This window comes from Sphaeramia orbicularis, chromosome 16, assembly GCF_902148855.1.
Source record: "Sphaeramia orbicularis chromosome 16, fSphaOr1.1, whole genome shotgun sequence".
NCBI classification, from domain to species: Eukaryota; Metazoa; Chordata; class Actinopteri; order Kurtiformes; family Apogonidae; genus Sphaeramia; species Sphaeramia orbicularis.
This window is the reverse complement of record NC_043972.1, coordinates 61,829,885-61,855,678: the sequence shown is the minus strand read 5'-3', so window position 1 is coordinate 61,855,678 and position 25,794 is coordinate 61,829,885. Positions and strand designations below refer to the sequence as shown.

At 43.8% G+C, this 25,794-nt stretch overlaps 3 protein-coding genes across 7 annotated transcripts in view; 1 reads left to right on the top strand and 2 right to left on the bottom strand.

Annotated features, from left to right (window-relative positions):
* Positions 1-378: 378 nt before the first annotated feature.
* Positions 379-14,190, bottom strand: LOC115436012 (sodium channel modifier 1-like). 5 transcript variants are annotated; one of them, XM_030158692.1, is made up of 8 exons: positions 14,037-14,190; positions 13,689-13,759; positions 13,228-13,316; positions 11,497-11,591; positions 10,900-11,180; positions 7,303-7,475; positions 7,122-7,209; positions 379-914 (listed from the first exon to the last, which is right to left on the bottom strand). In XM_030158692.1, exons 1-8 carry the CDS (start codon positions 14,085-14,087, stop codon positions 767-769), a joined length of 996 nt encoding a protein of 331 aa, XP_030014552.1. In that variant the 5' UTR covers positions 14,088-14,190; the 3' UTR covers positions 379-766. The 5 variants fall into 5 exon arrangements, with proteins under 5 accessions (XP_030014552.1, XP_030014553.1, XP_030014556.1 ...); XM_030158693.1 differs by having other exon boundaries at positions 7,333-7,475; XM_030158696.1 differs by having other exon boundaries at positions 11,080-11,180.
* LOC115436014 (tumor necrosis factor, alpha-induced protein 8-like protein 2 B) overlaps positions 12,733-25,794 on the bottom strand; it is a 45,294-nt gene continuing 32,232 nt past the window's right edge. The window contains exon 4 of the mRNA XM_030158701.1: positions 12,733-12,744. The gene's annotated coding sequence lies outside the window, so the exon portion shown is untranslated. The remainder of the gene's footprint in view (positions 12,745-25,794) is intronic.
* On the top strand, positions 14,646-23,011 carry LOC115436013 (lysM and putative peptidoglycan-binding domain-containing protein 1-like). Its single transcript, XM_030158698.1, has 3 exons — positions 14,646-15,537; positions 19,017-19,306; positions 22,729-23,011. The coding sequence occupies exons 1-3, from the start codon at positions 15,358-15,360 to the stop codon at positions 22,916-22,918; spliced, it is 660 nt and encodes a 219-aa protein (XP_030014558.1). The 5' UTR covers positions 14,646-15,357; the 3' UTR covers positions 22,919-23,011.

Sequence of the window (25,794 nt, the reverse complement as noted above, 5' to 3'; positions counted from 1 at the left end):
TAAGTTTTTGAAAACAAGGCAATTTATACCTGAAAATGTCAGAAAATACAATAACCTACTGGAAAAATGGCAATTTTCTATTCAAATGTGTAGCCATAAATAAACCAATTACATATTAGCAACTAAACATAATTACCACCACACTGGAGAAAAAAAAGAAAAAAAAGTCTGTTGAATTTTAGTGCCTTTATTTATATTTTAAGGAAAAAGAAAAAAAAAAAAAAAAACGTTCATGTCCAGCTTCCATGTCATGATCCAGTGCATCTGCATTCCTTCTGTTTTATGTGTAAAACATGGATTTTTCAATAGAGAACGTGAAGCAATGACAACACACAGACATTTGTAACTAGGTGTTTTTCATCATTGAATGCAGTATTCATTCATTCATTCATTTTCTGAACCCACTTTATCCTCACAAGGGCCACGGGGGTGGAGCCTATCTCATCTACTTAAGGGGGAAGGCGGGGTTCACTCTGGACATGTGACCAGTTCATCACAGACTGAACATGTGGAGACAAATTATCACTTATTATTCACATCTATGGGGAATTTAGATGAACCCATTAACCTATCAGAGCATGTGTTTGGATGGTGGGAGGAGCCAGAGAGAACCCACGCAGAGGAGAACATGTAAACTCCACACACAAAGGTCGCACCCCCATCCAACCCAGAACCTTCTGTCTGTGGGGTACCAGTGCTATCCACTGCACTACTGTGTGGCCCTAAATGCACCACCATGGGGCCCTAAATGCACCATCATAGGGCCTTAAATATTGTCAGTGGGCTGCGGGTGTTTGTCCACAGATGGGACTGTTGTCAGAGTGGGCAGTGATGGAGGCTCCTCCTCATCTGAGTCGAACTCCACATTGTCATCTTTAACCCACTGACCGCTCCTGTCCTGCACCCAGCCGTCACTGAAAAAGCAGAAAAAAAACAAAAGATGAAGAGGCTTTAGTGAAAGAGTCAAACAGAGAAAGAAGAACAAAAATACAAATACAACCACTCTAAAGTTTCTCCTTGGTTCAGGGTGAACAAATTCAACACCACTGAAAATATTTACATTTACAAACTATCCTTTATATGGCACGGCAAGAGAACAAGGCACGGCTAGCTCCTGTATTTATGCATTTTTTTTCCATATTTAACACTTGGACACAAAACTTGGACACAAGTTGACTCTAAACAACCTTCTTTCCGATCCTGGTGAAAACAGCAACCCGCTGCCTGGTTAAACTTTTCAGAACTGACACTGCCTTCTGGCGACGGCTACGGTTGCCATGGCATCACTCACCTCTTCCGGGCACTGTGAGGGATGTCATAAATCAAGCCAACAAGTTGTCGTACTCCAGGAAAGAATCTCCATTCTACACCAGATCCAGGATGCCCAAAGGCTCATGGGCAGCATGGTGGTGCTATGTCCCACTGCTAAGGAGGCGGAAGCTGGCGCGGCCACAGAGTATCACCACCTGGATGGCGCAGTGCCGTGGACGCACCCTGCCCCGCCGCGATTAAGTGATCATTGGATCAAACAGGGAGCCATGCCAAAGTCTGCCCGCCGCTGTTCCACACCCGCTGGGCCTGAGGATTGGACTTTGGTGCCACGCCGAGCAAAAACTGGCGAACAGCGTAAGACATCACAACCAGCCCCGGAGATCCAGCTGTCCATCAGGTACAATGTATTGGATGAGCAGGAGTTTCCACCACTGCCCAGAGCCGCTCAACACCAGCAGACAGCCAACTTCAGGTGCTCTGTGACGCACTGCACTCCTAAAGGTGCGCCTCACCAGCCCGCCCCACGCAGGCCGGCCGTGTTGACTTTCACCCCCCGACCAGGCTCTCCTCTGGCCCTGTCTCCCGCCTCGTTCCCTCCAGAAACACGAAACCGCCCCGTAGACAAGCCCTCCACCTGTGCAGCCTCCTCCACGGACATGATTGGCCCTGGACTGAGCGAACGCAGTGCGCCCCAGGATGGTCGCCCCAAGGTGCGTCCCCGACCGGCCCCTACGACCTTGTTGATTGGGGATTCTATTGTTCTCGGTGTGAAGTGTAGGTGGACTGTCACACTGTGTTTCCCAGGGGCCACAGTCAAAGACATCAGTGAAAAAATTCATGACACACTGGAGCTGCACCCCTCTGTCCACACGGTGATAGCACATGTCTGCACCAATGATGTTCCCCGGCGACAGTCGGAGCTTTTAAAGGTTGATTTTCTAAACCTTTTCAATATTCTGCGCCAACCAGTGGTGTCCTCTGTCCTCTGTGTCCTTGTCCCTGTAAGTGGCCGTGGGTGCGGCTGCTTCTCCAGGCTCCTGCCTCTGCACATGTGGCTGTCATCCTCCTGCCTGGCCCACCACATAGCGTATGTCGACAATTTTCATCTTTTCTGGAATCAAATGGACTCGTTTAATAAGGATGGACTACACCTGAACTACAGGGAGCGCGCTTTCTCTCCGCCAACATAAACTTTTCTTTGGCGCTGCGCCAGGACTGTAGGAGCGCGTCCCCGTCCACAACATCCACATCCTCGCAGCCTCAGGACTGACTTCAGACCTCCTCAGAGTTCAGTCCATCCACACACACTGTTCCAGTCCACAGAACACACATGGAAAGGACAGAGGAATGGTCGTAGGGCCAGAAACTGAAATCATCTCGAGCCCCTGCGCGTGCACGGAACCAAGGAGAACAATCCTTCAGTGACTTTTAAAATGGCAGTCTGAAACATGAGATCACTGTCAAATAAATGGTTTGTAATTAATGATACGATTATTAACAGGAACTTAGATTGTATGTTTTTAACAGACATGGACAGGTGCTGATGGAGCGGCCACTTTAAATGAAACCACACCTCCTGCTTAGAACGACACATACTCATCCTGCACAGGAGACAGAGGAGGTGGCACAGCCACAGTCTTTTCCACCTCATACGGCTTCAAAAATGTTTATTTTAATCACTACTTATCATTTGAGTATCACTCTCTGGTTTTAATTAATCCTCATATTCTTTTTATCTGCATTTACCCCCCACCCCCACCCCCAAGCCCTCTACACTCTTTATCAGTCAGTTCTCAGATCTCCTGTCCATTGCTCACTCAACATATGAGAACATTATTATTGTAGGTGATTTTAATTTACACACTGATAATCAATCAGCCTTGTTGGCAACAGATTTTTTAAATATTTTAAATTGTATGGATTTTAAACATGTCTCACAACCCACAGCAGAGGCCTCATACTGGATCTGGTGATCACATATGGAATTTCTGCTGATCCTGTCTCTGTTGTGGCTGTTGGCCTATCGGATCATTTTTGTGTGTTTTTTAATGTCAGTATTATTGTTCAGCCTCCCCGGTCTGTACAAACTGTCAAGAAGTGTTATCTTACTGCTGAAGTGACTTCAAATTTTACCAAGATTTTAACCCAAATTCCTCGCCCTGTTTTACCCTCTTCCTGTGATTTTATTGTTGACATTTTTAATAATAAATTGGAATCTACTCTCGATGCCGTAGCCCCTTTAAAAGTGAAAATGGTTAAAATAAAAAACTGCCCATGGAAAAATGAAAAAACAAACATTCTCAAGAAAAATTGCAGGAAAGCAGAAAGAAAGTGGCGCAAGAATAAAATCACAGTCAATTATGAAATTTACAGGGAACAACTTAAAAACTACAATAACTGTCTGAAGGAAGAAAGACATTCATATTTTTCCAAACTTATAAATGACAACCGCCATAATCCAAAGGTCCTGTTTTCCACATTTAGCTCGGTAATTAACCCCATCTTCAACAACAGTGCTCCTTCAAATATGCCCAACTGTGATATGTTCTTAAGTCACTTCACCAGTAAAATACAGTCTATTAGGTCAGACCTGCAGCAACCACAGCCAGGCAACGCTTTTGTCTCAGATCCACTGGTTTTATCTGCTACTTTGGGGAATTTTGCCCTGGTTGATGCTGAGAGTCTTAAAGTCGTTTTACAGTTAAAAACAACCACTTGCTTTTTAGATTCCATTCCCACTTCTCTTTGTAAATCGTTTTTTTATAGATGATGATGTTCTTAATATTGTAAATTATTCATTGCAGAGAGGGGTCTTTCCAACAGCTCTTAAAACCGCCATGGTCAGACCCCTTCTCAAGAATCATAAACTGGACCCCTCCCTTGCCAGCAACTACAGACCTGTGTCCAACCTGCCGTTTTTAAGTAAAATTTTAGAGAAAATTGTTTTTAACCAGATCAACGATTTTATTAATTCTAACAACATTTTAGAATTTTATCAATCTGGTTTTAGAGCGCACCATAGCACAGAGACGGCACTGGTTCAAATTTTAAATGACATTAGGTCCAACATGGACAACAAAAAGCTTGCCGTCTTGGTCCTGTTGGATCTTATGGCAGCGTTTGACACTGTGGACCACCACATTCTTTTAGACAGATTACATACCACAGTTGGTCTGTCTGGGTCTGTTTTTAACTGCTTTGAATCATTTTTAACAAACAGGGATTTTTATGTTAGTATTGGGGAACACTCATCAAAAAGGTGCAAAATGGATTGTGGTGTTCCCCAAGGGTCAATTTTAGGTCCAACCCTTTTTAACCTTTCTAGGCTGCCTCTAGGACAGGTCATCAGGAGACACAGCATTAACTTTCATAGTTATGCTGATGACACTCAGATTTATATTACTGTGTCTCCAGATGACCTCAGCCCCATCAACACCCTTTTTAATTGCATTTTAGATATTAAGTCCTGGATGGCAGAAAACTTCCTCCAGCTCAACCAGGACAAAACTGAGGTTTTAACTGTTGGTCCTGAGGCTCAGAGGGAGAGGCTCAAAGCTGAGCTCCAAACCCATTCACTGGGCTCCTCTGAGAGGGTTAAAAGTCTGGGTGTTTTACTAGACTGTGAGCTTAGCTCGGAGCCACACATCAGGTCTGTTACCAAAACTGTTTTTTATCATTTCAAAAATATTGCCAGAGTACGACCACTTCCCTCTCGAGCCAGTGCACAGACTTTGATACATGCATTTGTCACAAGTCGAATTAGTTATTGTAACGCTCTCCTTTCTGGTCTTCCTCAGAAGACCACTGCACCGCTGCAGCTGCTCCAGAACTCTGCAGCCCGACTGCTGACGAGGACCAGAACCAGAACATGTGACCCCAGTGCTCAGGTCTGTGCACTGGCTCCTGTGAGCTTCAGGATCAGTTTTAAAGTGCTTTTACTGGTTTTTAAAACTGTTAATGGTCTTAGCCCTATTTATTTATCTGATTTGCTTTTAACATATGAGCCCTCTGGGACCCTCAGGTCCTTAGGTAGTCATCTCTAACTGTTCCTAGAGTCCACACTAACACTCCTGGTGAGGCCTCATTCAGCTTTTATGGCCCTAAACTATGGAACAGCCGACCTGAGGACCTGAGGTCCGCTGCCAGTGGTAAACTTAAAACTTATCTTTTTAGTCTAGTTTTTAATTAAACCCTTACAGTAAACTTTACTCTGTTGCTTGTATTTTTACTTGCAACCGCGGGACAGTGGGGGGTTTTGTTGTCAAGCACTTTGTGCTACATGTACCATGTATGAAAAGTGCTATAGAAATAAAGTTTGATTGATTGATTGATTGATTTAACAATAAAACGTGAATAACCTGATCAAATATAAACCTGAAATTTCATAAGAAAAATATGTGGATTTTAACAATATTGTGGCTCAGTTTATCATTTACACACATATTCCAACTTGTAGATCTACTGGGATCTGTACGCTGTGTTCATAATAAGCTGAGACATAATATTACTGAAACTGCACTTATTTTTCTGAAGAGGTTGTTTATATTTGATCAGGTTATTTACATTTTCATGATGTCATTTTATTCTATTTTTTCTACACTAAAACAAAGAAAATTATGTTTTTTAATTATTGTATTTATTTATATTATTATGCCTTATTTCTTTATATTATTATGCCTATCATTTTACTGCTCCGATTTCAGATCATATTGGGTTGTTTGTGAGTTTGACATCTATGCTTTAGGGTCAACATCAGTGTCAAAAATTTAAGTTTCTCCTATCATTTCTCAAAAAGGCTCATAACTCTATTTTATGGAACAGTTTACAAAATTTCAGTATCACTTGTAGAAAAAAAAAAAAAATACAATCAATTATGTAAAGTTATAGTTCTGACATATATGTAAATGCACTATTAACTATAATAATAATATTTGTTCAGACTCATAAATGTAAATGCACTATTAACTATAATAATAATATTTGTTCTTGTAACAGTGATATTTTCAGTCTGAATCTGTTGAACTAATTCTTCATCAGTACATGAATATTCAGAGGTTCTGTCCAATCCATTTATTAGTCAAATATGCTCTGCTATTCTTTGTATTTTTCACTTCAGTTGTCATATGTCTGTTCAGTAACAGTTTAGGATCATATTTGTAGTGTTTTAGTTCCAGTCAGTCTTTTATTCTGATCCTGAACACAGGTCCAAACTGCTGTCCTCGTGTCACAACAGATTAGTGTTCATAAAACTGATCATTGACACATTTTGATTCAATATTGATCCCCGTTGTTTTTTATCATCAGAGTGAAAGCCCTGTGTTTCATTTAGGATCCATTTATGATGAGAACAGCCGGTTTTGGACATTTGAATAAAGTGAAAAAAAAAAAAAATTATGTTCATTTTCAGTCCCTGTGTCACACAGCAGGAATTTAAATATTTTACCAAAAATGTTATTTCTGTCAGTTGTCCCATGTGTCATGTGATAGTATTTCCTCAGACCTGTTCATACATGTATGAAACAGATCAGTTATTGAGTTTAAACACAGACACTAGTGGACAGGACATGGGTCCCTGTGGACCTGGTCCTTTATTGGATGTGCTGTGCCAGTCTCAGTACCTGTTCAGTTTCAGTACCTCTTCAGTTTCAAGTAGTTCTCAGCACCTGTTCAGTTTCAGTACCTGTTCAGTTTCAGTACCTCTTCAGTTTCAAGTAGTTCTCAGTACCTGTTCAGTTTCAGTACCTGTTCAGTACCTGCTCAGTTTCAGTACCTGTTCAGTTTCAGTACCTGTTCAGTTTCAGTACCTGTTCAGTACCTGTTCAGTTTCAGTACCTGTTCAGTTTCCGTACCTCTTCAGTTTCAGGTAGTGCTCCAGCTCCCTCTTCCTGTGGGCCGTCACTGGTGCAGATCCGTCTGTGTTCTGGGACTGCTTTGACCCTGTTTTTGTTCCAGTGGATAAAACATGCACAGTTACAGTTTCTGTCAGAGCCAGGCTTCAGTTCAAACATACATGATCTGGAGTCATGGTACCTCTGGTTTGGCTTGGAGGTAAACTGGTACCTGTGCCACAGCCTCTGGTTTTCGGAGGTAAACAGTGGGAGCCTTTGGCTGTGTCACATGCTTCCACTTGTTCCAGTGCTGTTGTGTTGGTGCTGTCTGTGGGACCAGATGAACTGCACACATGTCTGTTTTCTGGCTTTGTGCTAAAAATAAACACAGGTGCTTTATTTCACATGTCCCCTTTTCCCTGTCTGTAAAGTATACATGAGATGCTGCTGACTAGAGCAAACAGTCTGGACAGATCAGGGTTCTCACTAGGACTTTTTTACAGCGTAAGGACACCATGTATGCGGCACACGCCGCAGGTGGCGCACCTCATATATGGTGCGAGTTTTGTAGGGGGGTCCGGGAGCGTAAGGCAAGTGATGTTGGTGGGCGGGCGTCAGACAATACCAAGGCACACAAAGGGGTGTTGATTCTATTGTTCCCATTTCCTGTCTGCAGCACTTTGTGCCAAGACAAAGGAATATATTTTTTAAAATTCAAATCTTGTTCTCACTCCCCCTTGAACTGCCACCTTATCGTGGTGGGGGAGTTTGAGTGCCCAAATGATCCCAGGAGCTATGTTGTCGGGGGCTTTATGCCCCTGGTAGGGTCTCCCAAGGCAAACAGGTCCTGGGTGACGTGCCAGACTAACAGCAGTTCAGAAGCCCCTATGAAAAAACATCAACAGAAGAACATGTCGTCACCCGGTATGGCGCAGCTGGGGCCCCACCCTGGAGCCAGGCCTGGGGTTGGGGCTCGAATGTGAGCGCCTGGTGGCCGGACCTATGCCCACGGGGTCCAGCCGGGCCCAGCCCGAAGGAGCCACATGGGCCCGCCCTCCGGTGGACTCACCACCCACCGAGGGAATTGTAGGGGCCGGGTGCAGTGTGGATTGGGTGGCAGTCGACGGCAGGGAGCCCGACAACCCGATCCCCGGATGCAGAGTCTGGCTCTTGGGACATGGAATGTCACTTCACTGGAGGGAAGGAGCCGGAGCTTGTGAGGGAGGTTAAGAGATACCGTCTAGATATAGTCGGGCTCACCTCCACACACAGCTTGGGCTCTGGAACCCAACCCCTCAAAAGGGGCTGGACTCTCCACTTCTCTGGCGTTGCCCGTGGTGAGAGGCGGTGGGCTGGTGTGGGCGTGGTCATAGCCCCTCAGCTCAGCCGCCATGTGTTGGAGTTCACCCCGGTGAACCAGAGGGTCGCGTCCCTACGCCTTCGGGTCGGGGACAGGTGCCTCACTGTTGCCTGGGCCTACGGGCCCAACAGCAGTGCAGAGTACCCGGCCTTCTTGGAGTCCCTGGGAGGGGTGCTGGATGGTGCTCCGACTGGGGACTCCATTGTTTTCCTGGAAGACTTCAATGCCCACGTGGGCAACGACAGTGAGACCTGGAGGGGGGTGATGGGGAGGAACGCCTCCCTGATCTGAACCCCAGTGGTGTTCTGTTATTGGACTTCTGTGCTCGTCACAGTTTGTCCATAACGAACACCATGTTCGAACACAGGGATGTCCAGAAGTGCACTTGGCACCAGGACACCCTAGGCTGGAGGCCAATGATAGACTTCGTTGTCGTATCATCAGACCTCCGGCCGTGTGTTTTGGACACTCGGGTGAAGAAAGGGGCAGAGCTGTCCACTGATCACCATCTGGCGGTGAGTTGGATTCGCTGGCGAAGGAGGAAACCGGACAGACTCAGCAGGCCCAAACGTGTTGTGAGGGTCTGCTGGGAATGTCTGGCAGAGCCCGATGTCAGCGTGGTCTTCAACTCCCACCTCCGAGTGAGCTTCTCCCAGATCCCAGGGGAGGCTGGGGACATTGAGTCCGAGTGGACCATGTTCTCCACCTCCGTTGTCGAAGCGGCTGCTCGGAGCTGTGGTCGCAAGGTCTCCGGTGCCTGTCGTGGCGGTAATCCCCGAACCCAGTGGTGGACCCCGGAAGTAAGGGATGCCGTCAAGCTGAAGAAGGAGTCTTATCGGACCTTGTTGGCCCGTGGGACTCCCGAAGCAGCTGATGGGTACTGGTGGGCCAGGCGTGCAGCAGCACGAGCGGTAGTGGAGGCAAAACCTGGGGTCTGGGTGGAATTTGGGGAGGCCATGGAGGAGGACTATCGGTCAGCCTTGAGGAAATTCTGGCAAACCATCCAGCGCCTCAGGAGGGGAAGGCAGTGCACCACCAACACTGTTTACAGTGGAAGTGGGAGGAGCTGACCTCGACTGGGGATGTTGTCGGATGGTGGAAGGAATACTTCGAGGATCTCCTCAATCCCACTGTCACGTCTTCCATGGAGGAAGCAGAAACTGAGCTCTCAGAGGTGGACTCGTCCATCACCCAAACTGAAGTCACTGAGGTGGTTCGCAAGCTCAGACCTGTTCCAGGTGCATGTTGGACTCTGGCAGGGCTGCCCTTTGTCACCGGTTCTGTTCATTATTTTTATGGACAGAATTTCTAGGCGCAGCCAGGGGCCGGAGGGGGTCCGGTTTGGGGACCACAGGATTTCATCTCTGCTTTTTGCAGATGACGTTGTCCTGTTGGCCTCATCGAACCTGGACCTTCAGCGTGCCCTTGGGCGGTTTGCAGCCGAGTGTGAAGCGAGCAGGATGAGGATCAGCACCTCCAAATCCGAGGCCATGGTTCTCAACCGGAAAAAGGTGGTCTGTCCTCTCCGGGTCGGTGGGGAGTCTTTGCCCCAAGTGGAGGAGTTCAAGTATCTTGGGGTCTTGTTCACGAGTGAGGGAAGGATGGCGCGTGAGATTGACAGACGGATCGGTGCATCGTCTGCAGTGATGCGGTTGCTGTACCGGTCTGTTGTGGTGAAGAAGGAGCTGAGCTGAGAGGAGAAGCTCTGGATTTACCGGTCAATCTACGTTCCTACCCTCACCTGTGGTCATGAGCTTTGGGTCATGACCGAAAGTACAAGATCCCGGATACAAGCGGTCGAAATGAGTTTCCTCCGCAGGGTGGCTGGGCGCACCCTTAGGGATAGGGGGAGGAGCTCAGTCACCAGGGAGGAGCTCGGAGTAGAGCCGCTGCTCCTTTGCGTTGAGAGGGGCCAGCTGAGGTGGCTCGGGCATCTTTTTCGGATGCCTCCTGGACGCCTCCCTAGGGAGGTGTTCCGGGCATGTCCCACCGGGAGGAGACCTCGGGGAAGACCCAGGATACGTTGGAGAGACTATGTCTCTCGGCTGGCTTGGGAACGCCTCGGGGTCCCCCCGGAACAGCTGGAGGAGGAGTCTGGGGAGAGGGAAGTCTGGGCATCCCTGCTTAGAGTGTTACCCCCACGACCCGGCCCCGGATAAGCGGAAGATTATGGATGAATAGAAATCTTGTTATCATTACGCTGGACGATCACACACACACACACACAAAAACACCACTACGCTGGTTGAAAGACAGCGTTGCAGGTCAAATCTCAGCATCGGGGCCCTCCAGGGACAGTGTGGGGGGCCCCGACGTTCAATGACCCTAGCGAGAACCCTGGTTCCATACCTGTTTTTTCTGTTTCAGCTGTTATATGGTACAGACTTCAATAAAGCATGATGGGTGAGTTTATGGGTCTGTGACGTCACAGTTCCATACCTGGTTTTTGGTGACGTCACAGTTCCACACCTGGTTTTTGGTGACGTCACAGTTCCATACCTGGTTTTTGGTGACGTCGCAGTTCCATACCTGGTTTTCGGTGACGTCACAGTTCCATACCTGGTTTTTGGTGACGTCACAGTTCCATACCTGGTTTTCGGTGACGTCACAGTTCCATACCTGTTTTTTTGGTGGCGGCTGTTATATGGTACAGACTTCAGTAAAGCATGATGGGTGAGTTTGCGGGTCTGTGCCAGTAGAGGTGCAGAGCTGGAAGGTTCCTATAAAAACACATGATGATCTCATATGATGATCCTAATTCTATCCAGTTGTCTGTTTGGTCCAACAGAACAGGTTTGCAGTGGTCAGCAGGAGCTTTGTGTCTGGGCCATGAGGCCGGATCACAGGGTCACTAATAATAGGCCTTTGCTCCAACAGACCAACATGAAGCTCAATCAGTCACAAACACAATAAGAACTTATTTTGCTCGTATATTTTATCACCTGATGAACCCCTCAGCCGCAATATTTCAGCACCTTTTTCATACATCGAACAAAAAACCATCATAATTATTATGACTGTGGTGAACGACTGTACCTGTAGATTTTGTTCTGATTGGACGTAGTTTTCATGTTGTCTCTTTACAATCTCATTTCTAAGTTGTGTTTTCTTTCCATAGAATTTTTGTAATGCTGGAAAAAAAAAAAAAAGAGAATTTGAATCAACACAAAATAATGCACAGTATGAATCTGTATACTATAAGATGACTGAGTGACCTGGCAATTCAGGGAAGTATTCAACACTAAATGAAAGTCAAAAAACTTATAATATTTTGGAAAAAAGTCGGAGAATGAAGACATAATATTGTCAGAAAAAGTAACAATATTGCTAGAGCACCAGGTACTGGGCTCAGTCTGCTTCATTTAATTCAACGGAGAATTTTACAACATTATATCTTTGCACAGAAAGCAAACAAAACAAAAAACTGACATCATTACATTCCTGCATTGTTTTGACTTTTTATTGTCAAAATATAACAACTTTATTCCTCAAATATAAAGACCTTATTCTTATACTAATTCACCTTTTTCTAAAACAAAAAAAACAAAAAAACAAAACACAACTTTACAATCGGAATATTTTGACTTTGACTATTTTCTGATTATTTAGTTTTTTTCTTGAGATATTGCCACTGTATTTTCATTATATTACTAAATTACTTTTTCCCACAATACTGACTTTACTTAAAATACAAGTTCATTTTTTCCCCTTTAGTGTGGCCCAAGTACACGTCTATAATATATGATATCTAAAGATATACAGTTATGTATATGTGGGCTGGAATGCACAGTATTAAGTGCTGCATATGTTTTTTTTTTTTTTTTTATTTCCTCCTGTTTTCCTTCTCCCTCTGACTCCCTCCGTCTACCTGTTTCCATTCATAATTATCTGTCCTCATCTATTCAACTGAAGGTCATGGGCTGAGGGGCAGTGGAGTCTCTCCCACACACACATCACATCAGCCACAGCTCAGCTCAGGATCTATTTTTTCTTTATTTAGCTGATTGTTTCTCCAGCCTGTTTTACAGTTTTTGTATTATCTTATTTTCATCACAGGTGGGTTTTTCTTGGGGTAGTTAAGGTATTTTCTTTTAAGTTTGTTTAGTGGGGAAGAGCTGAATCCAATGACACACCATAAAGTTGGCTCATCTCCGTCCCTTTTTTTTTTTTTCTTTTGAGCAAGAATCTCCAGCCTTTTTAGTTTGTTACTGTGAACTTTTAACTTTCAAGGTTAACTCACTTTCTTGTCCTGTGGGGAAATTCAGTTTCTGCATTTTATCCACTCTAATACACATACTACATAAAAACAGTAATTAGCATTATCATATAGCACATATTAGGGGCAGTGAGCTGCTGTTGTAGGTGTTATAGATGAACTTCTGATCTTCATCAGCACCGTGGTCAGGGGTACTGACAAGATGATAAACTTATATGTACCCATTTTTATTTTTTAAGTATGATTAATCTGGTATAAGTTACATGTAGTAAAATCATCGTTGTGTCCATTATATGTGTTTTGGTGTCCAGAACAGGCTCCAGTTAATGATATGTAGAAATTCACACACAAAAATAAACTGTCAAAAGTCTTTCCCTAACGGACTCATTGACTGTATTGCCTTCACTGTCATCAATGTTAACCTGATGATTAATACAGATTCAAAGAATTGCATCACCTGCTGTGACTAGGAAAGGTGTCTTTAATCTCATATTTCCATCCTGTTAAAGTACAAAATAAACTCCTACTGTGTAAATATGCAACAGGCTCACCCTCTAGATGCCTTTTCCCTTTCCTGTGGACTGTTAACATATCAATAGTGTCAAACACAGGCCGATAGGAGCACACAAGGCAAGAGTATCTAAAAAAAAAAAAAAAAAAAAAGAGTTTTCGATGTAAGTCTTCAGTTAACATACATATCGATGGCCAAAAAACAACACCTCCTATCTGCAAATTTTTAGATTTTGAGTTTTCACATTAAATGGACTGCACTTTGGAAGGCATAAATACCTAGTATGTATTGTTAACACATAATATAGAAAGAGAGTCTGAGAACAGTAGAATATGCTTGGATATCTTTAACAAAGACCATACTATAATAAAACTAAACTTTTTTTTGTTTGTTTGTTTCCTGAAAAAAATGATTTTTTCAGATAGGAGATTTTGTATTCTGGCCATCATTATGTTAAAAAAATACATACAAAATAATTAATATAAAGGAATTTCATTTTACCTTCCATTTTTCATGAGAGCTGCTTCATCCTCAGTGATATAATTGGACAAAAGGTCTGCAACTCGCCTTTTCTTAAACACAAGACAATTAAACAAAGTAACAGGCAGCTCAAATGGAGTCAGTATTTCAGCAGGTTTTAAATTAAATAAAGTAACCGGCAGCTCAAATGGAGTCAGTATTTCAGCAGGTTTTAAATTAAATAAAGTAACCGGCAGCTCAAATGGAGTCAGTATTTCAGCAGGTTTTCTGTCATCTGTGCTCACTGTATCATTAGCCAACATGCTAACAAAACAAACCGGAGTCTCTCATTTATAATTGATTCTGGAGAAACTCACAAAACTCTTTTACCTTTAGAATATTCAGCTGGGACCGGTCATCCCCTTCCCGTTTGAAAGACATGACTTTTTTCTGTATTTCTACTGCAAATACACAGATTACAACTGAGGCTAATACAGTTACAACATAGACCAAAGCAACAGGACGTACACTTCCGGGTCGTTGTGAGACATTCACTGCAACGGAAATAATCAGAAATTCAAATATTAACTTTTTAAACACAAACACAGTACATGTTCTCTCTGGAACTTTCAACCACATTATAATAATTATCTGTAGACATGGTCAGTTTTTACACATTTGCTGTATACAGTGCTTTATTCTATATTTGGAAAGAATTTGGTTATTCGGAGTTTCTATTTTTTTTCCTATTAATTTCACAATGTTCAGTGATTCTTAAAATATGTGAAAATGTGCTCAGATATTCTGAAGATAACTACGTGAGGAGTACATGAACTAATGCACGTTATAGCGTAGAATGTACATGTCATTTCAGTCAGTCTTTCTTTTTTTCACAGAACGTCTCTAGTTCCATGAATGCATCATCAGTGAGGGATCATGGGACCATATGGGACATCCGACCACAGCGTAAACACATGATCCTGCTGTGGACATCTACGGTCCTCTGACAGCTGACAGGGCGGATATCTAACTGATATGAAGGGGGAGTTCAGCGGAACACACTTTTTCTGTGGTTCCTTTGACAGATCAGCTGTTTTACACTCAGTACAGTCAGACATGCTGGTTCCTTTGGACAGATGCTTCCGGTTGGACCGGTAGTTGGACACAGTTGGATCCGGAGCATCATCATTAGTTACCATCAGAGCTAACAGGCTAACACAGCCCTGGAAACACATGAATGACTGTCAGAGCTAACAGGCTAACACAGCCCTGGAAACACATGAATGACTGTCAGAGCTAACAGGCTAACCCAGAGCTAACAGGCTAACACAGCCCTGGAAACACATGAATGACTGTCAGAGCTAACAGGCTAACCCAGAGCTAACAGGCTAACACAGCCCTGGAAACACATGAATGTCAAAGCTAACCCAGAGCTAACAGGCTAACACAGCCCTGGAAACACATGAATGACTGTCAGAGCTAACAGGCTAACCCAGAGCTAACAGGCTAACACAGCCCTGGAAACACATGAATGACCGTCAGAGCTAACAGGCTAACACAGAGCTAACACAGCCGTGGACACACCGGTGGAACAGACTGTAAATTCTAATATTTGGGATGTGCAGAACTGTGTCCGTGTCCTGACAGTCCAACTTCAGCTGGTTCGTGGGTTCGGAGTTTAAACACTGGTCGGATTAAGTGGATCACCGTCATGTCCGGAGAACGGGCTTCTTTACCGGCCAGAGGGAACGGCCTGCTCCGGGGGAGGCAGACCAAGTCCTACGGCAGTTTGGTCCGGTCCCAGCTGTCCCCGGTCCGACACAGGCGGATAGAACACATGATCCAGCCCGGAGAAACACTAGCAGGCCTGGCTCTGAAGTACGGAGTGACGGTAAGTAATAAGAGGACCTGTAAATAGGACTGAAAAGGACTGAGGTCCACCAGGGACCCAGCAGGGCTGTCTGAGGTCCACCTGGGACCCAGCAGGGCTGTCTGAGGTCCACCTGGGACCCAGCAGGACTGTCTGTGGTCCACCTGGGACCCAGCAGGACTGTCTGTGGTCCACCTGAGACCAGGTGGACTAAAATTTTTGACAACTCTATTTTATGGAACTGTTTACAAAATTTCAGTACTACTTGTAGAAAAAAAGATATAAAGATATAATCAATTTTAAATGAAACCTAATAAAGACTGAAATATGTAAATGCACTATTAACTATAATAATAATATTTGTTCAGACTCATATACACTATATTGCCCAAAGTCTTGTCTCCTCCATCCCAATCCTCAGACTCAGCTGTTCCAGTCCCTTCCATGTCCACAGGTGTATTAAATCCAGCCCTAGGCATGCAGACTGCTTTTACAAACATTTGGGACAGAATGGGTCTCTCTCAGGAGCTCAGTGAATTCCAGCGTGGAACTGTGATAGGATGCCACCTGTGCAACAAATCCAGTGGTGAACTTTCCTGGCTCCTAAATATTCCACAGTCAGCTGTCAGCTGGATTATAAGAAAGTGGAAGTGTTTGGGAACGACGGCAACTCAGCCACGCAGTGGTAGGCCACGGAAACTGATGGAGCGGGGTCAGCGGATGCTGAGGCGCAGAGTGTGAAGAGGTGGACGACTGTCTGCAGAGTCAATGGTACAGACCTCCAAACTTCATGTGTCCTTCAGATTAGCCCCAGAACAGTGCACACAGAGCTTCATGGAATGGGTTTCCGTGGCCGAGCGGCCGCATCCAAGCCATACATCAGCAAGTGCAATGCAAAGCGGTGGATGCAGTGGTGTAAAGCACGCCGCCACTGGACTGTAGAGCAGGGGAGGAGCCTTCTCTGGACTGACCAATCGCACTTCTCCATCTGGTGATCTGATGGACGGGTCTGGGTTTGGCGGTCGCCAGGAGAACGATACTTGTGGGAGCGCATTGTGCCGAGTGTAAAGTTTGGTGGAGGGGGGGTTATGGTGTGGGGTTGTTTTTCAGGAGCTGGGCTGGGCCCCTTAGTTCCAGTGAAAGGAACTGGGAATGCTTCAGCATACCAAGACATTTTGGACAATTCCATGCTCCCAACTTTGTGGGAACAGTTTGGAGCCGGCCCCTTCCTCTTCCAACATGACTGTGCACCAGTGCACAAAGCAAGGTCCATTTGGACATGGAGGACAGAGTCTGGTGTGGATGAACTGGACTGGCCTGCACACAGTCCTGACCTCAACCCCATAGAACACCTTTGGATGAATTAGAGCGCAGACTGAGAGCCAGGCCTTCTGTCCAACATCAGTGTGGGACCTCACAAAAGCGCTTCTGGAAGAATGGTCCAAAATTCCCATGAACACACTCCTAAACCTTGTGGACAGCCTTCCCAGAAGAGTTGAAGCTGTTAGAGCTGCAAAGGGTGGAGCCACGTCAGACTGAACCCATAGACTAGGAATGGGATGGACCTGACATTCATATGGGAGTCAAGGCAGGTGAGGGAATACTTTTGGCAGTATAGTGTATGTAAGTGCACTATTAACTATAATAATAATATTTGTTCAGACTCATATATGTAAATGCACTATTAACTATAATAATAATATTTGTTCAGACTCATATATGTAAATGCACTATTAACTATAATAATAATATTAGTTCTTGTATCAGTTATATTTTTAGTCCGAATCTGTTGAACTAATTCTTCATCAGTACATGAATATTCAGAGTTTCTGTCCAATCCAACTATTGGTCAAATATTCTCTGTTCTTATCTGTGTTTATCACTTCAGTTGTAATACATCTGTTCGGTAACAGTTTAAGATCATTTTTATAATGTTTTAGTTCCAGCAGGGCTCGTGACTGCGACTGAATTATGGTCGCATGTGCCTGAGAATTTCGGTAGTGCGACTGTTTTTGAGATTACGATCGCACGGTGTGCCAATAAAAAAATGAGCGAAAATTAATACGTGCGCCTAGAATAATGGCTGCAGAAGTAACTCGTCAGCTGAAAATAAACAAGCTCCACGCCCTGCTGACTGAAGCGGAAAATCTAGTCCCCGCCCCCTCGCGTGCGCAGGCTGCCTATCTCTTCAGCACAATGTGAAAGAGGTTTCTCTGCACAGAGGAGAATCAAGGGTTCAACAAGGGCAAGCCTGGCTGTCAGCAGAGTCGAAGATCTCATCCGCATCTCTGCGGATGGTCCAACACTGCATGACTTCGATGCACTGCCAGCGGTCAGGAAGTACCTACACTCTGGCACCAGGTCAAGGAGACCTGACTTCAGGTGTGGTGTAGACCATAGTGACTAAGGGCCTTTAGGCCATGAAATAAAAAAGTTGGTTGTTGCAAATAATGGTGTGATTCGTCTTTCTTCTCCAAGAACCAACTAAAGTATATACCACACATTGACAATTGTTTTGCACCTGTGTCAATGTAAGCTTTTTCTTTCATACTCTATTCAAATACTTTATTCTAGGTGGTTAACATTGCTTAAATACATATAGGAATATTACTTGGTATGGCCAAGAGTTTTGCTTGTTCTCCAAATTTTTTATATAATAGTGGTGCGCCTAGATTTTAGCCTGTGCTCCTAACTTTTTAGGGTTAGGAGCACAGTGCTCCTAGGTCAAAAAGTTAATTTTGAGCCCTGTCCAGTCAGTCTTTTATTCTGATCCTGAACACAGGTCCAAACTGCTGTCTCCCTGTGTCACAACAGATTAGTGTTCATAAAACTGATCATTCACACATTTTGATTCAATATTGATCCCAGTTGTTTTTTTTATCATCAGAGTTAAAGCCCTGTGTTTCATTTAGGATCCATGTATGATGAGAACAGCCGGTTTTGGACATTTGTGTAAAGTAAAAAAAAAAAAAAGAGATGTTCATTTTCAGTCCCTTTTTCACACAGCAGTAATTTAAATATTTTTACCCCAAAATGTTATTTCTTTCAGTTGTCCCATGTGTCATGTGACAGTATTTACTCAGACCTGTTCATACTTGTATGAAACAGATCAGTTATTGAGTTGAAACACAGACACTATTGGACAGGACATGGGTCCCTGTGGACCTGCTGGATCTGTCCTCAAATCCAAACCAAACATCGAGGCAGTAAAGTGTGTGTTTTTGAAGAGGCTTAATTTCTTCTGTTAAACAGAGCTGAACGGGAACAGTGAAAATGTTGTAGTTATAGTGTACCCTTTAACAGACTGAAGAGAGTTTGGAGGTGGTAAAGTAACTGTCTGTTGTCAATGTGTCTCATTGGTCCACCTCCTCTGTCCGTCTGTCCCTCCGTCCGTCCTTTCCACCCTGTCAGTCTCTTCTATTGTTCAGTTGGAGTACAGACTCAGTTACAGGTACACTGTGAAAGCTTTTTCAAGTGTTTATGTGGGTTTTTTCTTTCAGATGGAGCAAATAAAAAGGGCAAATAGACTTTACACAAACGACTCCATTTTCCTGAAGAAGTCCCTGTCCATCCCTGTGATGTCCTGTGATTTGGACGGCAGCGGTCACCAGGTGGGTTTGGCTGAAGAGGAGTTGGAGGGCGGCGCCGGCTCTGGCTCCGAACAGAACCCAGTGGACTGCAGGGATGCGCTGTCAGAGCTCACACCGGGGGATTTTCTGAAAAGACTGGACGGTTTGATCAGCCAGTCTAAACATGCTGCAGTCAAAGGATGTGAAGAGGCAGAGAAAAGGTACGTGTGGTGTTTGGAGTGTACAAGGTTCAAAGTTCAAGGTTCCTTCATTTCTACCTGTGGGTAGATTTGTTTTGTAGACATGGTGATTGCTTTTGGCATTACAACAAAACATACATTAGACCTGTTTGACAGGTAGTTGATCGAGCGTCCAGACAGGACAAAAAGTGCTCAGAGTTCCACCATTCATCAGTATAGCAGCATGGGTAAGGAAAGGAATAAAATAAATAAGATCAAATAAATAAAAACAAGATGCAATAAAAGACAAGAAAAACCCAAGAAGATGAAAACAGTCTGGGATAAAAACTAGGAGAACATAAAATTTAAAAATTAGAAGTCACAATAATAATCAATAGAGCAAAGAAATAGAATAAATAACTACAATAAGGAAATAAAGTGCAATGTCACTATTTCATTTTTAGCTCAGTGACAGTGACAGGAACAGCTGTTTTTATTAACGCTGTGTCCTGAACCTGAGACTAACAACCTCTGTCCAGAGGAAAGGAGCTGAAACTCACCTGGTAAAGGATGGGAGTCATTATTCAGAACTGATGAATCCATCCTCTGGACCTGTTTAGTGGACAGGGAGGCGGGACAAGACTGGGACTGACCAATCAGGTGACTGGACCATCTGACTATTTGATTCAGTGAGTTTCTCTGAAACTGAGGTCTGAGCGAACCACAGCACCAGACAAAAAGAGCAAACAGACTCAATAATGTGTGTTTATGTGTATGTTTTATGCTGCTGATAACACTGTGAATTTCCCCATTGTGAGATCAGTAAAGGAATATCTTATCTTATAAAGGAACGATAAAACAAAGTTCAAATGGTTGGGTCACTGTGGAAATGTTCCAGTTTTCTTGTACTGTTGAATTCTGACACTTTGGATTCATATACAGGGATCCTCTATGTCTGCAGACATGTTAGAGTGCTCATATTTGGTGTCTATCAAATTAAAGCTGTCCATTGGTGCATTTGTACTTTGTGATCACACATTCAGTCTTTTTAATAGATAGAATATTATTATTTGTCCTTAAAAATCCAACAGCTAATATGGTTGTATGACCCTGTACAAAACTCAGGTTGACTTCAGACGGTTTAGCCCTAATAATACTCTATTTCTAATTATTATGAGCTGCGAGTACATTTACGCTCACACTAATATTCAACAAATAAAGTGATAAAGTTCAAAAAGTCATTGGATGGAATGCTTGTAGGGCTAAAAACAGTGTGTTTGGGGGGTGCTCTTTGGAAAAGGGTTTCATAAAGTAGATAACAAAGAGAGGAAAACTCCAAGGCACTGTCTTTAAACATTCAAATGCCTTTATTTTTACGCTTTGGTCTAGGGATGCACCGATACGAGTATCGGCATCGGCTCCAATACTCAGTGTGTGTACTCATACTCGTACTCGGAAAAGTAATCCGAAATAAGTGCTCCGATACCACTTACGGCCATGTGACATTCCCAGTTCAGTACAGCAGGTACGAGGAGGAGGAAGAATGTGTGTGAGTGTGAAGAGTGTGGAGACTGAACCAAATAAATGAGGCTGATCAAAGTAAGGCTGAGTCAAAAAGTTGCGTACATTCCATCTGTTTTCCAGGTGCTCATGGATGCGTAAACAGAATGAGAATACCAGCGGGAGTACGGAGCGGTGCGGACCGCCACCAGTGGAAGTACAAACCAAACCTCTCACTCATTTGTCTTTTCTCTTCCTGCTGAAGCTAAACTTTTAAACCTTACCAGAGAAAACGCTGTAACATTAGTATCACAGTAGTGTTCCCTCTGTCGTCTACAGGTTTGGTATTACTGACTTTCTTCTTCTTCTTCATTAAACGTTCCTCTTCTTCGTGGTATTTGTCCAGTATGGTTAATTCAGAGCGGTGCCCCCTGGTGGATTAACTGACAAACGCTCATTCCAACACATTAAATGTCAGTAGCAGCACTTTGTTCCAGTCAGACTAATGACAACGACAATAAAGCACATTTACAAAAGGAACTAACAACTGGAATGGGATTATTAAGGACTAGGATCAGTACTCGGTATCGGCAAGTACTGAAATCTAAGTAGTCGTACTCATACTCGGTCTGGAAAAAAGTGGTATGGGTGCATCCCTGCTTTGGTCGTGTGTAGACACTTAAAAAACACTGTAACGTGTTCCGGCTTCAAGCCCTCTTCAGGAACTCAAACAAACAGAAGCCTGGAAAACTATGGGTTCTTTTAAAGTGGTCCTGACCAATAGGAACCTGATGTGAATGGGACCGTTGTCATGGAAACGGCATATGTTGTTTGGATTTTCAGACTTCGGACCTTTATGAATGGAGCCTTTTCCATCTAAAATGTGTGAATATACTGAATTATTCCAGTTTTATGAGGATTCTTTGGACACATTTGGAATATATGTTTCATGTTCACTGATCTGCATATCAACAGTCAGTGTAACTAAAAATAACCTCAGAGCTGCGGCTAACAAGAATGATGAACGGTGAAGAAAGAAATGGAGGAAGGGCTTAGTTCTTCAGTATTTCCTGAAGCCAGTGTTTAGTGCAGATCTCAGCTCCAGTCTGCAGATGTTCACTGTACTCCTGTGAGGATGGAAGAATAAGAAGGAGCAGCAAATATTCACAGCTGTAGTTTGTCTTCAGACAGTTTGCCTCTCAGTCTTGTGTTCTTATGGTTTTGGTCTGGTTCTGTTTGCCTCTGGTTCTGTTTGCCTCTGGTTCTGGTTCTGGTTGTCTGTGGTTCTGTTTGTCTCTGGTTCTGGTTGTCTCTGGTTCTGTTTGTCTCTGGTTCTGGTTGTCTCTGGTTCTGGTTGTCTCTGGTTCTGGTTCTGTTTGTCTCTGGTTCTGTTTGCCTCTGGTTCTGTTTGTCTCTGGTTCTGTTTGCCTCTGGTTCTGTTTGCCTCTGGTTCTGTATGTCTCTGGTTCTGTTTGCCTCTGGTTCTGTTTGTCTCTGGTTCTGTTTGTCTCTGGTTCTGGTTCTGTTTGCCTCTGGTTCTGTTTGTCTCTGGTTCTGTTTGCCTCTGGTTCTGTTTGCCTCTGGTTCTGTATGTCTCTGGTTCTGTTTGCCTCTGGTTCTGTTTGTCTCTGGTTCTGTTTGCCTCTGGTTCTGTTTGCCTCTGGTTCTGTATGTCTCTGGTTCTGTTTGCCTCTGGTTCTGTTTGTCTCTGGTTCTGTTTGCCTCTGGTTCTGTTTGTCTCTGGTTCTGTTTGCCTCTGGTTCTGGTTCTGTTTGCCTCTGGTTCTGTTTGCCTCTGGTTCTGTATGTCTCTGGTTCTGTTTGCCTCTGGTTCTGTTTGTCTCTGGTTCTGTTTGCCTCTGGTTCTGGTTCTGTTTGCCTTTGGTTCTGTTTGCCTCTGGTTCTGTTTGTGGTTGTTTTTGCCTCTCCTCAGACGTGTGTTCTTGTGTTTGTGTTTTTTCACAGGGTTGCTGCTTTCGAAGCGGCGTGCAGCAGCGGCAGCAGGACGTCAGAGTGGCGTCCAATCAGAAGGTCTCAGAGTGTCATGTCACCTCCCAGAATGCAACAGAAGACCAGGCTTTTGGCCACGCCCCTTACCGTCACCAAACTCACCAAAAAACTGAGGGATGGGGAGGATGAGATCTTTGAGCTGTGACATGATGATGTGTCTGAGCATCACGAGAAGAAAACAGCTGTTCCAGAAGATCTGTGGACCGGGTTCATTTCAAACGGAGGATGTTCTTGAACAGAACAGGGTCGGCGTTCTTTGTAGGATCCCCTCTGTGCACTCAGTGGTGGTTCAGAGGTCTTTACATTAGGCCGTTCACTCATGTCTTCACTCTCACTGAGGACAGGAGTGTTTCTCAGGGACAGTCATGTGACCACAGGACCATGGACCCACATCTGGGTCCAGGACCATGGACCCAGATCCTGTGACCTGCACCACACCTAACCACAGAGAGGTTTTCCAAAGGTTTACTGGAGCAAAGCTTGCACTAGTTCTGTCATTTATTATTATTACCTCCGCCAAGGAGGTTATGTTTTTGCCAGGGTTTGTTTGTTTGTCTGTCTGTCTGTCCGTTAGTGTGCAACATAACTCAAAAAGTTATGGACAGATTTGGATGAAATTTTCAGGGTTTGTTGGAAATGGGATAAGGAAGAAATGATTACATTTTGGTGGTGATCGGGGGTGGGGTGGCCCACGGGGGGGCCCATTTCCAACAAACCCTGAAAATTTCATCAAAATCTGTCCATAACTTTTTGAGTTATGTTGCACATTAACAGACAGACAAACAAACAAACCAACCCTGGCAAAAACATAACCTCCTTGGCGTGGGGGGGGCCCACGGGGGGGGCACTGATCAGCCTTGGGGGAGGTCTGCGCTCTCCGAGTGCTTCTAGTTTATTATTAGCTGCTTCAGACCAAACACTGAGTATTAAACAAACAGTGCATCAGCTGTTTCAGACAAAATAACTCTTGACTAAATTTAACTTTCAATTAAACAGAAACCAAATTACTGTCAAACTCAAGTCAGAGTAATCAATTATTAAATAAGTGAATGTGAGTCATTGAGCAGCACATAGATGTACAAGTGTTGGACAGGTGGAAATGACTTGTATCTTTTGGCCCATTATTTTCCTCCAGCATCAGTTTAGCACTCTACTATTATTAATAAACTATTAACCCATGCTCACTGCTTTTGCAAAATCTGTCAGAACCAGTAGTTTGTAAAGAGCTTTAAACTTAGATTAATCAGCTAAGCCAATTAATCCATTCTTCTCTACATTGTATTAACAACAAGTTTATTAAGACTACGTATAAATATGTAATTCTAATGTGAATAATTAACCCATAAAGACCCAAACAGTCACTGGAGACTCAAACCATCTACTGATCTAAACTGTTTAATACCTGCTGATCCACTTATCCTGTCAATCCATGTCAATAATTGGTGTCAAATACAGTTCTTCATCTGTTCATGGTCATCACATATGACCATATTTGGACGTTCAGAGGCTCCATAGTTACCATGGAAGCACCGTCATTTTCTATGACACTGATTCACCAGTCAAACTCATGTACTTCAGTAAATGGCAGTTGTTGGAGACACTTTTACATTCATTCATTCATTTTCTGAACCCACTTTATCCTCACTAGGGTCACGGGGGTCTCTTGGAGCCTATCCCAGCTACATAGGGGCGAAGGCGGGTTCACCCTGGACAAGTCTCCAGTTCATCTCAGGGCTGAACATATAGATATAACATATATATATGTTATATCTATAACATATAACATATATGGGCAATTTAGATTAACCAGTTAACCAATCAGTGCATGTGTTTGGATGGTGGGAGGAGCCAGAGTACCAGAGAGAACCCACGCAGACACAGGGAGAACATGTAAACTCCACACAGAAAGGTCCCACCCCCCGTCGACTGGTGTTGGAATCGAACCCAGGACCTTCTGTCTGTGAGGCACCAGTGCTAACCACTGCACCACCGTGTCGCCGATATATTTGACTGTGATATATTTGACTGGGAAAGTGACTTTTTCTTAAGTTTTCTCTGTTTTTGATCTAAAAACCCTCAAATGTAATATCAGCATGGCGTTTAAAGTCCATGATCAGGAAATTTAATACAAGGAAATAACGCATTTTTACTGAAAAAGTACAAAATACAGAGGATAATATTATAATAAATGGTGTTAAATTACTTAAGAAAGGTGAAATTGATAAATTGAATTAATTTGGGAACTGCCATAAAAGTAGCACTGGGTCTTTATGGGTTAATAAGCATAAAGACAAGTATAAAAATATAAAGAAATGCAGATGAAAAGCCCCTCTTGTGAAAAACCTTTTCTATGTAGTCACATGATGGGACGGGGGGGGCATAAGGATGCAGAGCCCCTCCTCTTTAACTGGACTGCACATCCAGGAGTTTGAAGTTTTCAGCTTTTCTCCTCCTTCTGACTCCTGAACTGTTCTGAACTGTGAAAGGCGGAATTCCTGTAAGAGCGAGAAATAACTGATTTAAAATCTGCCGTGGCCGTGGGATGGAGTCACATGAGCGCTCATGTGACTCCATCACGCCGGCGTTGGATGCGCTGTTACCTCAGAGCTTTGTCGTGTAGTCAGCCATGTTTTCACAGTCGTACTTTGGCTGGTAGTTTACGAAGTACTGCAGACAATGCATTTATTTATTTATGTAGGAGCATCAGATAGCTTCAAACACATTTATAATATTTTTGGACAGCAGATATTTCATTGATCCTATGTGGATCGAATAGGACACTTTTATTGTAGTTATGCATAGATTATTTAATTAAAAAAAAAAACAGTATTCCCATTTTTTGTGCATGTTTTTTGTTGATCCATGGTTTGTTCATCTTGGCTTCTTCTTCTTCTTCCTCTTCTTCTTCTTCTACTGTCCACAGTTCTTTCAGTGCTGAATCTGAAACAAACACTTGAGCTCATTCCCAGTTTCGCTGTTACTGTGATTATTCATTTGTGCTGTGTGTGCTGTGTGCTGATG